Source organism: Synchiropus splendidus, chromosome 9, assembly GCF_027744825.2.
Source record: "Synchiropus splendidus isolate RoL2022-P1 chromosome 9, RoL_Sspl_1.0, whole genome shotgun sequence".
Lineage (NCBI taxonomy): Eukaryota > Metazoa > Chordata > Actinopteri > Syngnathiformes > Callionymidae > Synchiropus > Synchiropus splendidus.
In genome coordinates, this window is record NC_071342.1 from 13,439,519 (window position 1) to 13,455,333 (window position 15,815).

The 15,815-nt window shown below is 41.2% G+C and overlaps 1 protein-coding gene across 1 annotated transcript in view; it reads right to left on the minus strand.

Annotated features, from left to right (window-relative positions):
* The window catches only part of slc35f3b (solute carrier family 35 member F3b), a 54,758-nt gene extending 41,123 nt beyond the window's left edge, over positions 1-13,635 (minus strand). Inside the window, exons 1-2 of the mRNA XM_053875863.1 lie at positions 13,506-13,635; positions 11,544-11,758 (exon numbers count right to left, since the gene is read on the minus strand). Of these exons, the coding sequence (XP_053731838.1) occupies positions 11,544-11,758; positions 13,506-13,603 (313 nt within the window). The 5' untranslated portion in view covers positions 13,604-13,635. The remainder of the gene's footprint in view (positions 1-11,543; positions 11,759-13,505) is intronic.
* Between the last annotated feature and the right edge of the window lie 2,180 nt (positions 13,636-15,815).

The following is a 15,815-nucleotide window of genomic DNA, read 5'->3' on the forward strand; positions in this document are numbered from 1 at the left end:
AGTTGATCTTGTCTGTTATACCAACAATTTTATGTTGAATTTTAAAGGTAGCGGATTTGAAAAAAAAGAATATAAAAAAAAATGATATATATATATATATATATATATATATATATATATATATATATATATATATATATATATATATATATATATATATATATAAAATCAACGTTTGACTATACAAATGATTGAATTGAATTATTTAAAAAATAGTTCGATGTTTAAAAAAACATTTTATTGAAAAATTCTATGTTTAAATATTTGAAATGTTAATAAATTCAACCATCCAATATCCTGATATACGCCCAGACACAGTCCCACCATGCGCCTGCAAGGGGCAGTGTGAGACCACGTTTGTAACATTATTTTTGGCGCGCCACAACATGAGAAGGCGATAATAGAAAACTTTTACGAGAAATTCAGTATAAATTTATCAACTTTCTGCCGAACACTTGATGATGACTTTGGTGTTCATCAGTGACTGAAGTCCAGAACAAGCTCCCTGTGATTCAGGAACATAAAAGGAGTGATTTCTCTATTTATCCAGCAGAAGCGACAGATCCAGCAGCCCACTGCAAGAACTAAGAGCCACCCACTGGAAGCTTGGGCTGCCAAGCTACTTTCATAAAATGTCATTAATGAACACATTTAATTGGGAAAAGTAAGCAGAGCAAACTCTCTTTGGTGTCGATGTTGTAGCAAAAGAAAAAAAAGATGAATTTCATCAGCTTCAGATCTTCTTATCCTTGAAGCGTTGAAGACAGAATCCAGTCAGCACTGATCAAGCTTGTTTGTGATCACCAGCAAACCAAACTGCAGCAGCAGCAGCAGGTGTTTGGAGACGCTTCAAACAGCAGCAGCAGGTGTGGATGTGAGTTGCTTTAAATTCACACACTCCTCTAGTTCCACCTCTGGGTCCACCCTGGAACAGCTAATGCGCGGAGAGAGCAGTGGACGACTGTAGTCCTTCTGCCACCATGCAATCTATCATTCCATTAGCAGGAGAGTTTTATTCTAAGTGGAGGTGAAGTGGCACGCTTCATTTCACGCTGTAATTACGCTGGATTCCCACTGAAAGAGAAATTTCAGATCATTTTCATACCGTGAAATGAAAGCAATACTCTTTGAAACTGTACCGTGATTCAGGCAATTGACCAGCGCACGCTGCACTGACTTGAGAATTGAAATAAAATCTGCTCCATTTCCCGGAATTTATAAGATAATAGGGCTGCCATAGATTTGAGGGATTCACAACTTTTTCTGTTTGAAAAATGGCTTCAGGTGGGCTTATGTGCCTCATATCAATTTTTAAATACACAATACACTTTTGTCACTTCAAATTTCTCCTCAAATGAAAGTTACACTGATGGAAGTGTCCAATGTTAAGTGACATTTATCAATGTCACTTGTACAAATGCAATAAAAACACAGCCATTTTTTGAACAGGTGTTAACAATTTTATGATTTTATTTAGTTTCAGTTTCAATTTATCAGATATATCCAGGATATATTTCTTAATAAATAACAATAATAATAATAATAAGAAGAAGACATTTCCATAAAAACCATGAAGAAAACGCCATCAATGAAAAAAGCCACGTTCATAAAAGACATGAGACTAAAAAGGAAATTTTCAGAGACTAACTCAGGTTCACAACACACAGCCATGCAGCCATACATGCGTTGTAATAGTCCAGAGGAGATTGTGGAGTTCTCAGTTTAATCACATTGGAAGCCAAGCCTGTTCCCCTGCCTTTAATAAACACACTCAATAAGCGTGTTGAGGTGGATGTAGAGCATCAAAGCCCCGGGGGGGAGGAGAAGAGGTCAAGAGCCCCCTGGTTCCTTCTGCAGCCCCCCTGTTGGATCTCACTCACATCCTCACATCGCATGATCTCCTGACCCACGTGCAGTTGTCTGTGAACAAGGGGGTCGGGGTTCTAATCGTGACTTGTAGTGACACGCTGGCGGGTCGTGCAGGAGTGGACTGGAATTTCATCTCTTCTGATTTAATCCTCGAATTAAAATCTAACAATCACACACTCTAACGTCGGCTTCTCTCTGAGGAGGAGGCTCCTGTGACAGCAATTTTTTGAGGACTAAAGAACTATTACGCACGTCTTTAATGCCTTGCTCATCAACACAATGAAGCGCCGCACCGCTAAGCCGTCTTGATCTGAGACTGTCAGGATGCGAGGAGACTTGTCCTCAGGGGAGTTCCCTCTGTGCTATTGATCACTATTTATGAAATTCACAGAGCAGAGAAGAGGCAGGGACACGGTCGGGTGCACTCGCCCGTGGCATTTGCATTCCACAGAAGATGAACTGCTTGTGATCACGCTGTCATTAGAGCTGGTTCTGTGAGCTCACCAATCATCCATGCCATGGAGGAAGAGACCGAGACACTCCACGTAACAAGGCGTTTGTGAGTGTAATGGACGGCCTGTTTACATAACCGCAGCGATAATCTAACACAGATGATTGTCGTCATCTGTCCACACAACCTTCACTTGAATCTGAAATTACATTTTGAAGGCTTCTCCAAGTGGAATATTAGATAACTGTGTCCAGAATGGAACACAATCACAGAGCTATTTTTATCTCCTTGACACATCAATAGCAGTCTTGTCGCTGGCTTCTATAGAATGTGGTGCCAGCGCCGGCTTACTATCATCTGGAAATAGATTCATCTTCTTACTTTCATTTCTGCTCTTCTCTTAAAATCCCCCTTTTTCCCATAGCAAGACTCTTTTTCTAGCAAGCCTCTGGCTTGTTCTTTGAAGGATCTTGTCGTATACAGTCGCCTCATAATATGGAGTGAAAAATGCATAACCATGATGCCAGATGACAGGAGGACATTCATGATTTAGACCTCACCTAGTTCCGCCATGCGAGCTGCCCACCATCACTTTTGTCCGACACCCACAAGCCACTCATCCGTCCAACAGAGAATTGGTGTAGATGATAGGGTTCAGCAATATGTACACCCTCTAAATTGTATTTGAATTTCACAATAATACTTTCTTTTTGTCCCTACAAAAGTGACATGAAAGATCTGCTTGAGGTCAGTGGTTCTTGAGAGCATGTTTCGTCCGGTGAACGGTGATCCCATCGACTGGTTTACTCTCTTTGGGTCCATATTATCTCATACGCACATATGTATTCTTTTATACAGTGGTACCTCGGTTTTTGAACGTTCCGCAATTCTAACAAATCGGAGTTCGAACAAAAATTTCGAGATTTTTTTGCTTCAGATTTCGAACGAAAATCCAGAACTTGAACGCCTGCGAAAAAAGCTCGACACCTCCGAGGCTGGAGCGCTCACTCCAGGGTTTGATGTCCTGTTGTGGGCTGGAGCTCGGACAGGGATGAGGCGAGTCTGGGACAGAGCGTGACTTGGTTTATGACTTTGTCACAGCCAAACTGCACAGAAGCGCACATTCAGAGCTGGACACGCACCGGGCACCTCTTCACTTCTGGAGAGACGTCACTCACTCGACAACCCCTCCCACATGCAGCGGCCACACACATAGAGGAACAGCGCAGCAGAGACTCTACATTCACTCCTACGAAATCCTGTTTTAAGGCTTGGAACGCATTATTTCTTTTTCCATTCATTGTAATGGGAAAAATGGATTCAGATTTCAAACAATTCACTTCTCGAACGGCCTTCTGGAACGGATTGTGGTCGAGAACCGAGGTACCACTGTATATAGAAAAATAGGTGATTCCCCGCCCCCCAAAAAATTCAAAACATTTTATAATACGGTCTTCATGATTATTTGAATTGTTGCAATGTGCTCAACTCTTCAAAAAGTACTTGAACTTAAAATTGTTATACGTAGTAAAAAAGTTCTAAACAGCATGGTGTAAACAGAGAGGACTCATTAGATTCCACCTGTTTCCTCTCTTCACAAAGAGGTGTCTGGAGGTTGGGCCAAACTTTTGGTGGTGTTGTTATTTTGCTGTTATTAAGAGGAGAGCGTGCCATGGGATGATGTCATCAGAGAGTGTCTCTCAACATCACAGTCAACAAGTGATCGTGGACAGATTGCAATTCTTTGATCCCCCAAATACTGCATGTCTCACTTCATCGTCCATCGCCATTTTTTGGACCACGTCATACATATGCGACGTGATATCCATTCCAGTCATTTATCCAAAAAACCTCTTTTCATAGCCAGAAGTCATAATTTCCTGTTATTAATACGCAGACAAATCCACCTCCTTCAAGCAAATGTTTCTCCTTTTTTTTTTATGTTTCCATTCATATTTATTTTTGCTGTCAGTGAAAATTCCAATGACAATAAGTGGATGCAAACCACATTGTGGTGAGGGGCTGGTGGTAACCCTCACCCTAACTCTTACCCTTCAAGGCCACCAGATGACACTCTCAGCTCTACCATCTTCGGCTATTTCAATGAAACTTCCCTTCATGTTTAAACCCTCTTGAGCTCTGAAAATGCTCCAAGACACGTCGATGCATCTCACTACTCATTGGAGACCAAGAGGTGTAGCACAACAGCATCTAGTGAAAGTCAGCTTAAAAGAGCTGCTGGGTGGAGAGCTGCACTCTCCTTGTGCTTCTTACTTTTCGACTCTCTATCATCCACTTTGACCAGGTGTTGTAGAGTTATTTTAGCACTACAGAACAAATGTGCCACCTTCATGAATGGACATTTGGTGTTGAGCCGTACATGGTTCTATGTGGTTAAGTAGATGAACAATACACAGTGACACACACCGCCTCACGTGTTCCATCTTTGTAATCCATTCTGTGTAATGATATTCCAATTCGCAGTGATGAATCAGTCAAAGCAAGGGCTGTTAACCAGACAAGCTGATGGATGGAATTGCCAATGTTCGCAGTTCCCAACATCAGTCACACGTTGTGCAACACAGTGAATTTGTCATCAAATGAAAACAATCATGTCAGATATGGATGGCTTCAGAACTCATGAAGCTGTTATGCCCTGCCTCCATCTTACCTTGAGTATAAATCACATGTTAAACAACCGTAGCTGCTGGTTTATTGGCTTTAAATTTGGGTCGGGCAGTGCGGCACCCTTCCACTGAGGAAGCATAAAAACTGTAATGTTTTGAAAAGCACAGCTCCTTGGACCATCTCTGGTCATATTTGGAGATTTTGTGGATCCATATTTATGCATTCTAACTGTCAGTGTGGCATACGCTTCAAAAAACACCTCTTTTCTCACCTGTACATCATCGTCAAAGGTACAAAAACAGCTCTAAAACATTCATTTGTCTTCAGAAAATGGCTCCTTTATTCTCGATTTTTGTAGCACCAAACTTCCATGTTGGCGGATTCATGGAAAAAAAAATCTTATGTTTTGTGCTTGATATTCATTGAAGCTGAACAGTACACTTTCAGATCTGTCTCAACTAGCTATGAATACAGTGGCATCATCCAGACCGGACATTATTCCGTCGACTTCACAGGATCCTGCCACACAATCAAACATAATTACAACCGTCTTTTTCAATCTTCATAATCAGCGACATCAGTTGAACCCGCCTCACAGGAAAATCAAGTGTTCATCACTGGTGATGAGTGAGTTCAAACAAGTATCCTTCACCATTAAGTCACTCTCTGAGCAACATCATTCACTGCAGTGAGGAAGAGGAAACGTGGATGGATGGTCAATTATATTTCACGGTGCAGTCAATGTCTCTAAATAACTTGATAAATCGCAGGAAGTGGGATCAATGAATGTGCGTCTGATTTCAGCAGGGAACCTTTCTTCATCTAACAAAACAATTATCACACCCACGAGCACAAACATCTACCTATGTTGTGTCAGACTGATTTGTGCAGCCAACTTCTGTCTCAACGCCAAACTCTCCACTTGTGATATTGAAACTGCGGATGAAATATTCATCAGCCTTGTTGCGTGTGGCATAATATTGTTTTGCTTTACGCTGCGTTAGAAGCTAAAAGATTGTTTTTCTTGAAAAATGTCTCTTCCTCAAAGTGCGGCCCGGGGGCCACGTGTGGTCATGTGGCGGTAAATTTCCAGCCCAGTGTGTTAAACTGCCTGCAAAAGGTGTTGCATAGTTTTCAATTCTGACAGTTTCTGACAGTGATCTGTTCTGGACAGCAATGACTTCTTACTTCTTCTTATTCATTGTAAAAACAACTTCTTTTTTTTTCATTTAAATTCTTATTCTCTTATTTTATATTAAACATTCTTTTTACACCACTGAGCACTTTCTTGTTCAAGTTTTTTATTTAATGTTATTTACAGATGTGTTATGTATTACAGTCTCAGTATACCTACACAATATGATTTTTTTCATGTGTTTTTATTATTTTCTGTACTTCATTCTCTGATACAGATTCATTTATATTAACAATATTTAAACAAGAAATAATATAATAAAATAATAATATGAGTTGCAGTAACTGGATTTAAATTAATTTTATACCTGTATTTATTTTTTTTGTAACACGCTCAAATGATTATCACTATAGTTTCATAAAAGAAGCAACTTTACTCCACCGTTATTAACTCCTCTGCACATCGCCAGCATCCTATCAAGTGTGGCCCCACTGGGGATTTAATTACCCTTCCCTGGTCCATAGTGTTTTACAGCAATAAAAAAAGATGCTAAAAAAGAAAAGTTCTTCAAGTCAAATAACCGCTTCATGGCTAAAAAGCCACCAAAACTCAGCACAATGACCTAAAGCCCTGTAGGTCCCACCGGGACATAGGAAACCCGCAGAATCAGGTCACATACTTCACCAACTTTAATATTTAAAACGCTGTTTGCTGCTGTTGCTGAGAAATAATTGGGTCAACTGACGATAAAAGTCAATAATGATGTAATGAAAACGGGACCCGACACAGGCGACTTCTGCATTGGTGGCGAGCCTTTCTTATTTTGGCTATTACTCTCCTCTCCTTCCTCAGAGACTGAACCTCGCGTCCGTCCCAATTACAATGAAACAGAAACATTTACTTGGAAAACACGGCCAAGTTTTTCACCCATTGTTTGTGTATGATAGAGCCTCAAGCCGCTATGTTGGATTTTCTATCAACACATCCGCATAAGTCGTCCAATTCTCCTCACAATCTCATTTGCACCTTTATTCTCTCTGCACCTCTCCTGCCAGATCTTGCACTAGAAGGTGCAAATCTTAATTATAGCCCAATGGAGAGACGCCTCAGATGCTGTTAGTAATGTAATTAAAAAGTGAGGATGAGATTGCGCAGACTTATAAAACTCAGTGTAGATTTACATTTGCCATCGCGAGTTTATCAGTGAAATAAAGATGTCTAAACTGTCCACGAAGAATTCCTCATATGGGCTGCAGCTTTCCAGCAAATATTGTTTCCAGCCCAGTGAATCCGGCTATTTCCCCCTCAGCGTCAAACCTCCACGCCTCGAAATCTGTTCCACTTAAGATGACACTGAGACTCCAGCAGATAACAGAGAGAACACCCAGGTCTTTGTAAAAAAGACCTCAGTACCAGCGGTCCTCATGGTTCAAGACCACTGGAGCAGGTGTGATGATCTGCGTAACACTGTCAATTATAGATGCGGTGTTATGCAACTGAGGCTGCATCGACAGTGGTCGCCGAAAGAAACACATTTGTTCCGATGACTTGGTGAAATTTTTAGGGCAGAAGGCATATGCACTTAACCCACAGTGTTTTTGAAACAGGCAACATGGGCCCAGGGTAGTTCTTTTTTTGGCTCTGGCCCATATACACGAGTAGTCTGACGCATAGGGTTCGCTCATTGACGTTATCATGACTTTCTTTATCACAATAAATCTTTATTGATTTGATATTTAGCGAGCTATACATATTTAAGTGCTTATGAGCCCCACAGAATGACTAGGGAGACCAAATTTGGCCCCCAGACTTCGTGTTTGATCCATGTTGCCTAATGTGATAAAAACAAATCCTGAAGCAGCATGTGATTTCTGAATTTCTATGCTGTACTTCCTTACAAAAATACTGCAATACCATCAAAACATGGCCACTTACATATTCCATTAACATAAAATATTTAATATGAGGGGATGTCCAACTCCTTTGGGGGTAGATTTTCATAGTGTGCGGTATGTTGTGCTTATCACTGCAACATGTAGCAGAGCATTAAAAAATGCATGGATGAAGACGGAGGAGGCGAACTCAAACTGCAGTGTTATAAACACTGCAACAAGAGCTCAACACTCGAATTTCTTCAGTGATTCTGCTTTACAATGTCAGGTAGTTGGAGAGACAAAGACATGGAGTCACATGAACAGTGTTCCGTGAGCCGTCCACAGATGGCAGCCAGCAGGTCACGTGATCTGGGTCATGCTGAGTGAATATATTTACGGATGAAATGACTTGAACTGAATTGTAATATGTATAATGATTAAGAAGGAGTGTCTGCTACACTGCACAGCACTGCTGTGGTCTGTTGAACTATTATGACTGGTTACAATGAAAGTTTCAGAAATAGCTGATGTTGAAACACCACATGAACGCAGCATTGTTCCTGGGATCTCATTGGAGTTCAACGACCAAATCGTAAAATGGACAGACACTTGTTGCAACTCAAACTCCTCACACCCGAGCGACTTCCCATTGTCTCTCAAGGTGAGTTAAAAAGTACAGGTAACATCCGACCTACGACCTGCTCGACTTGTGTCCATCCGTACTTACGACCACGGCCAGCAGATGCTTTTTTTTTTTAATTCAATCTCTGGCACCGCAGCACGTAGCAGCCCTGCATCGTGTACGACAGTTACGCGAAAGTCACTTGAAGCCCTCTGAAGCAGCTGAATACTTTCACTGCTCCAACATATCAGCGCGACAGTTTGCCAGACATAAATGCACTTCAAGTACATTCAAGTACATCAAGTACACACAAGTAAGACAGATTCCAAGAGCAAGATGTTGCAAGAGTTGAATCTGTCTTCTCTCGATATTATCAGGCCAAACTTCCCTTCCTTTGTTTAGGAAAACGCTTGACAACATCTCCCTGGACGTCTTCCTTAAACGGGGCGAAACATATGCTGCACTTTATTGTACTGTTGTCACGGGAGTAGAAAACTGACAACAAAGCAACAGAGTGGAAAAACGTATGTTTTCAGTCCCTGGATAACATCATGAATAAGGGCAGTTTTTTCATTATTGCAGCTTGAGCTTCTGCTTAGCTTCTTACAGAATTGTGTCAGCCTTGCACCTAGTCTCGATACATCTCTGCAAGCGTGAGCACGGATCTGCATAACAACGTTCTCTTCGCACTCCAGCTGAGTTGAAAGGAAGTCAGACGGTCGGCCGACATACCTCGCCCGTCCCTAGCAGCTGTCCTCTTAGCGGCACGAGTGGAAGCTCGCGAAGGCTGGTCGTGTCACACCAACCTGCTCCTCAGTGCGTCTCGCCGTGCTCAAACCATCAGCTGAAAATAGATTCCAACCTCATTTCATGCCTGGTGAAGCTCCAGATTTGCACCAGCGGGGGAGGCTACATTTGTGATGGATGGTGAGAGTGAATTTGAAGAAAGGCAAAGTCTGTTTGTCTTACACCTGTTTTACCTCTCAGTGGACCTACTCTGAACCCGGCCCTGTCAAAACAATACTCCAAACTGGTGACAAGTCACAACCATTCTGGAGGGAACTACGGAGCCTCTTACACATGAACAAAACCAACTGAAAGCAGGAGTCGTTGGCACCTACTCTCACCCTTACCCTCACTGTCCCCTTCTGCTGTACTGATAGGCCCTGCTCACCAGGCACGTTACAACCAAAAATGGGGAAATATTTCCGCTGTTAAAAGATTTTTAATCTCAATTAATCGCACAAAAGCTAAGTTAACTCACCTACAGGTACATTTAATCAAGTGGCCAATAAGTTTACTGTCACAACAAACAAGCTGTATATATATATGGCCACTCTTGTTTTGGTGTATATATATATATATATATATATATATATATATATATATATATATATATATATATATATATATATATATATACACATAAAATCATAAAATCTTAATCCATATTTAAATTACAGTTTTTGTTGTCTTGAAAATATTTGTATAAGAATTTGAATTTTATAAGAATTTCAAGTACATTCAGAGTAGTGGAAGCCCTGGCCATTGTGTAGCGAAAAACCTCCCAGGACAAAAGCAAACAGATGCTTTTGTTTGCTTTTGTTCAGGGATTCCTCCATGTTTGTTGTTGTTGTTATCATCCTAGCTGCCACGTGTCTTGTGCATCAGTGGGATCAGTGGACCAGGAACTCCTGCACTTACAAAGGTCATAAATATAAATAAAAAATAATGCTGTTTTGTTTTATTTTATTTCCCAGATTAATATTTTAAAAGTTCAATAACCACAAAGCGGTTGACCTTTTCGTTTTGCACTAAAAGGAAACCAAAAACTCACTCACTTCATTAATGGTTGCAGATGTTTTGTTTTGCTGCAGCTTGCGCGGTGTATTAAAAATTTTACTGACTGCCTCAAACCTTTCTTCCGTTATTAAAAAAAGTTATATAAGATATTAAACACAGATATTGTTCTTTCATAAGTGGGTGACCGGCGATTGGCCAGACAACTGCAATCACTGCAGAAACCGAAAATGCCACAGCTACTTCCCTGGAAGCCTTTTATCTGAACAAACCCAACCTGTTTCATGCACTGTAAAATTAATCTATTTATCCACGCACAATTTCCGGATCAAAATGAGTCTTGTCCTGGTGGAGAACCACAAGCTCATCTCACATTTAAATCCACTCACCTTGTTTCCTTCAATATACGACCTGCAGTCTGAGTTGTCAAACTCTATCCAGTCGGATACGTTCCCTTCCTGTCAGTCAACTCTCTCTCCCAATTTAAAAGGCGGAAGGTTAAATTGTGAACTGGGGTTGTTTGACGCTGCATTTCCACAGGAGATTGCACCCTCGAATGAAACTTCAAGAACACAGCATTTTCAATTTCAGCAGAATGGAGCGGCAAGACAATCTAAATATGGACGCTTGTTTGTCCCGGCCTGACATCAGAATCCATCCCAACGTTCAATCCGTGGCTAAGACTTTACAGTGAATGCTACTAACGGTGGAGTGATGCAACTCTTCTGAAGCAATAGGGAGGGGAAAAGCGAGAAGATAAAAGCCGTGTGAGCGACCTCAGCTTTATATTTTCTTCAAAGAACAGACTGCTCTGAGCAACGCTCTCCTACCGTCTGAGCTTCAGTCAGCAAATGAGTTTCTGTCGATGGCAACCAAGTGCAACAATGACGCTATAGAAATGTCATCATTTGCACTGATACACATCTATTCGCTGGGGTTAAATAAACTTTAGAATCTGGGATCCGCAGTGGTGGTGAAGCCTCAAAACTCCACTCAGAAATACTGTTTCACACCCACCTATGAGCCAAAAGGTCTGTTGCTACGTTCTGTGAAAGTGAATCACCAGCAGCAATATGAACTTTGTATGCCAACCTTTACCTCTGAATCACCAGCAGCCTGGTCAAAAATCAACAAGTTATAAAAAGGGAAAGCAGCAGGACTCACTTTTGTAGCTGGCACTCCAGGGCTGGTATCCATAGTAGCCGGTGATGCGCAGTATTCTCTCCTCTATAGACGCACTATTGATGTCCTCCACTGAGCGAGACGACTTGAGGTCCTCCTTAATGGCCTCGTCCACCACCAGGTACTTGAGCTGTCTGAGCTGTGGGCTGATGTCCGAAAGCCTTCTGGGGCTCACGTCGGGCGACTTGCGCATCCCGCTGGGAGGAGAGAACAAGGGGTGACGCGGATTAGATGACAAGACCTGCCGGCGAACGAGCCTAAATTCTGGAGATGACTGTATTAGACTGGAGAGCTCGCTTGTTTTACAGCCGAGGGCCCCCGTTGCTCCTTGCTGGTACAGTAAAGAAATCTTCATCCTCCGCTGCTCCTGCCTCCAAAGTGTGAAAGACACTGAAGCAAACTGACTGGTGTTGTGCCGGAAAACTGTGTACCGTGCTTCTGGCTGACGGGATTTGTAAACTGATAAATGGATCTGAGGTGGTTTGTAAAGATGGAGAGGACACATTTACGTCACGTCGAGCCTAATCAGAAGTCAATTTTGCCACATCAGATTTCAATATTACAGCAGTGGAACTGTATTAAATATATTTGTGTGTCGCACAAACTGGCCTTGTGAACTGAAATACAGTGAGTCGATTTTGTGACCACAATATGTGCTGACTACTGTGTGGTTGCTATTTCAGGGCAGCCTGAAACCCAGCTCTTCTAGTGGAATACCAGGTAATGATGGGTTTTTGAGGTTTTGTGAAACAGTGTCCTAATGTTCAGAGGCCACTAGATGCCACTGTCTGCTGTATAATGCTTGGAATTGATCATGCTACGCCAAGAGCACCACCTACTGAGCTCTGTTTCATCAACCCATCACTTATGTGAGGCATTCGCAGTGCAACCAAAAACATAGTCCAGCCTTCTTGTAACTCAATGGGTCACCAACATCGATTCAACCAATACATAACTACAAATAAGTAATACTGTTTTCTCTCTGTCTGCAAACATAACATCTTGTGATGTAACTGCAGCAACAAAGGTCAACAAACACCAGCGCGCTCTACATTGATATCAACAAATATTGGTTCATGTAAACAAAGGTCTTGTTTTTATTTGAACCATGGCGTTCTGGAAGTGATGACTTAAGATTGTCAGAGGATGAAGTTTCTGAAGGTGAAGGATCAGAGATGGACAGCTCCAGAACCCTGTACAGTGATATAAAAATCTAAAGATCAAATTGAAGTGTGTGTCTTACTCTTCAGAGGGTCAGCAGTTCAAAACATCCAGTGTATTTGAATAAACAGAGGGATTTGCTCTTCTAAAGGTAACTTTTCTACTCTGCTATTTTGATAGGCTGGTATCATTGCATGCCATTTGTTTACATTGGAAAAGTGCACAAGGCAAAAAGGCAAACCTTTAGTCCAATAGGTTCTGCATCTGCATATCTGACCCACAGGTTCTTCATGGCCAATAATGCAATACTGATCTGTCTTTCCACCTCACACTTTACCTTGCCCTCGCTTGAGATCAAAGAGTCAGGGACAAAGTGGGGCTGTAAAGTGGAGCTGATTTTCATACCAGCAGCGTCACGTTTAGCTGTAAATCTGTCCATCATGAGCTGACGGTCTCAGTCTGTGGGAACCAAATGCATCACATAATCTGCAAGAGTGAAAGCCCTCACCAGTTGAGAAAGGAACTGGTGACACAACATATAAACAAAAAAAATCAAGTCATATTTGCACAAATTAGAATACAAAAAAATCATAAACGGTAAAAGGAGATTTAAAATATTTTTTTAAAAAATCAGTGCGCTAAAACATTTAATTTAGGGAATCAACAATGATTTGTGTGTAACATTAAAAGCTGAGTTTAAGTCGGTTTTTACTGAAATATTTTAATCCAAGTGCAACAAGTTTTACCTTTCTAACTCGCAAAAAAACCAAACACAAGTCTTACATGGGCATCAAAGTGGTCGGGGGTCCGAGGTAGCACATGCAGTCCCGGTGTGGCCGTCCAACCCGGTCCCACACTGTCCCCTCTCCATCCCCGTACATCCTCAAGCCACCGGTCCGGCCGTTACAGTGATTCCAAGTGCAGCCGAGACTGCAAGCGATCCATGGTCCTGCTCCTCCTCTCGACTGCCTACATATGCCTGCTGACTCCAACTCTGACTCCAGTTAAACAGCGCGAAGATGCTGGACACTGTCAACCAGCGTCACCTACTGGTGGGAAGCTGATCTGAGCGTTTTCCTCTATTTTCACTCAAGAATCTTGCCTTATCATTATTTTGTTTCTTACTCTAGTTGAACATCCAACTGGGAATATATGAATAACTGCATTAATATAATATATAAAATAAGAATTTCATTGTTTGTTTGGTTTTGTTTTTCTATATCTTCTTATATCTATCATGTAGATCTGATACTGACTGGTTCTGACTGAAGGATACCATGTACTGAAGGAAGAGTGGAAATACAATCCCCCCACATGGTCCCCAAATTCACAAAACATCCTCACTAGTCCTTTTCTCTGCGTGTAAACAGCACATATCCTCTCTGTCCAGGGACTGAGCTGTAAACGATTATGTTAGAGAGACACCAGCTGACTCCCTTTGGAAAAAAAAGAGCCACAGATCTGACCATCTGATGTCGAAATGTCAACCCTCTTTATTTAACAATCTGACTGAAGTCTTCATTAAAATTGAATCACCTGAAATCCGTCTTCATTGCTGAAGAAGGTGAAATTGGATGCATGGGATCTGAAATCCTTTGGCTCGTCTGTCATTTTATTTATTTATTATTAGTATCCTCTGGTACAGATTCATATACACTCAGCGAGTGCAGACTCTGCCAAGCAGCTCATGTGCACCCATATTGATGTGTATTTACTTTACTGTACATTAGTCCAAAAAAGGTGTTAGACATTCCATGCATTCCACGATGTGCCAATGGAAGGACTACTGCATATTCATTGGATGATGTGATGGTTTAGTTAGTGTTTTTTTAACAAAGAAAGCAAAACAAGCAAAATCATTTGTCTTTGTTCTTGTGCCATGCAGCCACACCTTTTGAAACATATTTTTCCATCAATGTTTCTTCTTAATATGCAAGTGTATCCCGAAACCTTTTCCCGCCACTGGATAGTTTGATGCATTTTTTCATATTTGGAAAGATTTGAGGCTTCGCATGTTATTTCATTATGATATTCCTTATCTCAGCATTTCCTGAAATATCTTTGAAACACATCCATCTGATTTATTTTACTGGTCCGCACAGCGGCTTCCTCCCTTACTACATTCGATCCCGCCTTCAATTGAGCACAGAAAAATTCTGTAATAATTACATATAAACATTATATTATTATTGCCATTAACATCATATTTTATATTATTACTTTTAATTGTTACAACAATTCTGTCATATTTAAATAAATGCATCCTATGTTCTTTTAAATTGGTGATATTCATTTTAAATGTTGTCCTCTGCAATAAATATATCACTATTCATAAAACCAATTTAGAAAGGGAAATGTAGTCAACGTTTATTCTGATGGCTAGTTTTGTTTGTTTCTTTCATCCAACCTTATCCTTTCCTTCTGACAATAATCCTTCACATCGGCTTTAAAAAAATCAGAGTCATTTAATACTTAAAAAAAAAGAAGAGAGAGGCTTCAATTTTGTGGAAATATTTTTTACATAATGAGTGAATTGGATGGTTAATAGCGTGGCTTTGCATCATGTTGTGAATTAGCTTGGCTCTAATGCAACCGCTAAAGCTGGCGTGCCACTAGCTTTGTAGCACGTTGAAATACTTTACAAACTGCTGCAGTTTGAAATCATGTTCAATGTCATGAGCTTCACAGCTCAATAGGTTTTTGAATTGGCAGCTTTCTAAAATAAGTGTTGCAGGAAGATAGAAGTCGAGGTCAGGCTTACCTTGAGTGAGCCGTATGGTGTCCCCCACAGGTCTCAGGTCTGTGGTTTCCTCGCTGCATTGCATCTGCATTCTGGGATATCCAGACTGCAGAGAGCAGCACATTGACGGGTTTTTGAAGACGGGTCCCTCATCGATCACTGACAAACCACACCTCGTACGGTGGAGGGGAACCTGTGCTTACCCCAGCAAAAAAAAAAAGTGGACTCAAGTCAACAACCTTCCGTCAAAAGTCTCAGGAGGAGGAGATCAAGTTCACTGTGCAGCTCAGCCAAAGTCAAATCAATAATCACAGTTGGATGTGACTGAGGCAAGAGAATAGCAAGCGACCGCC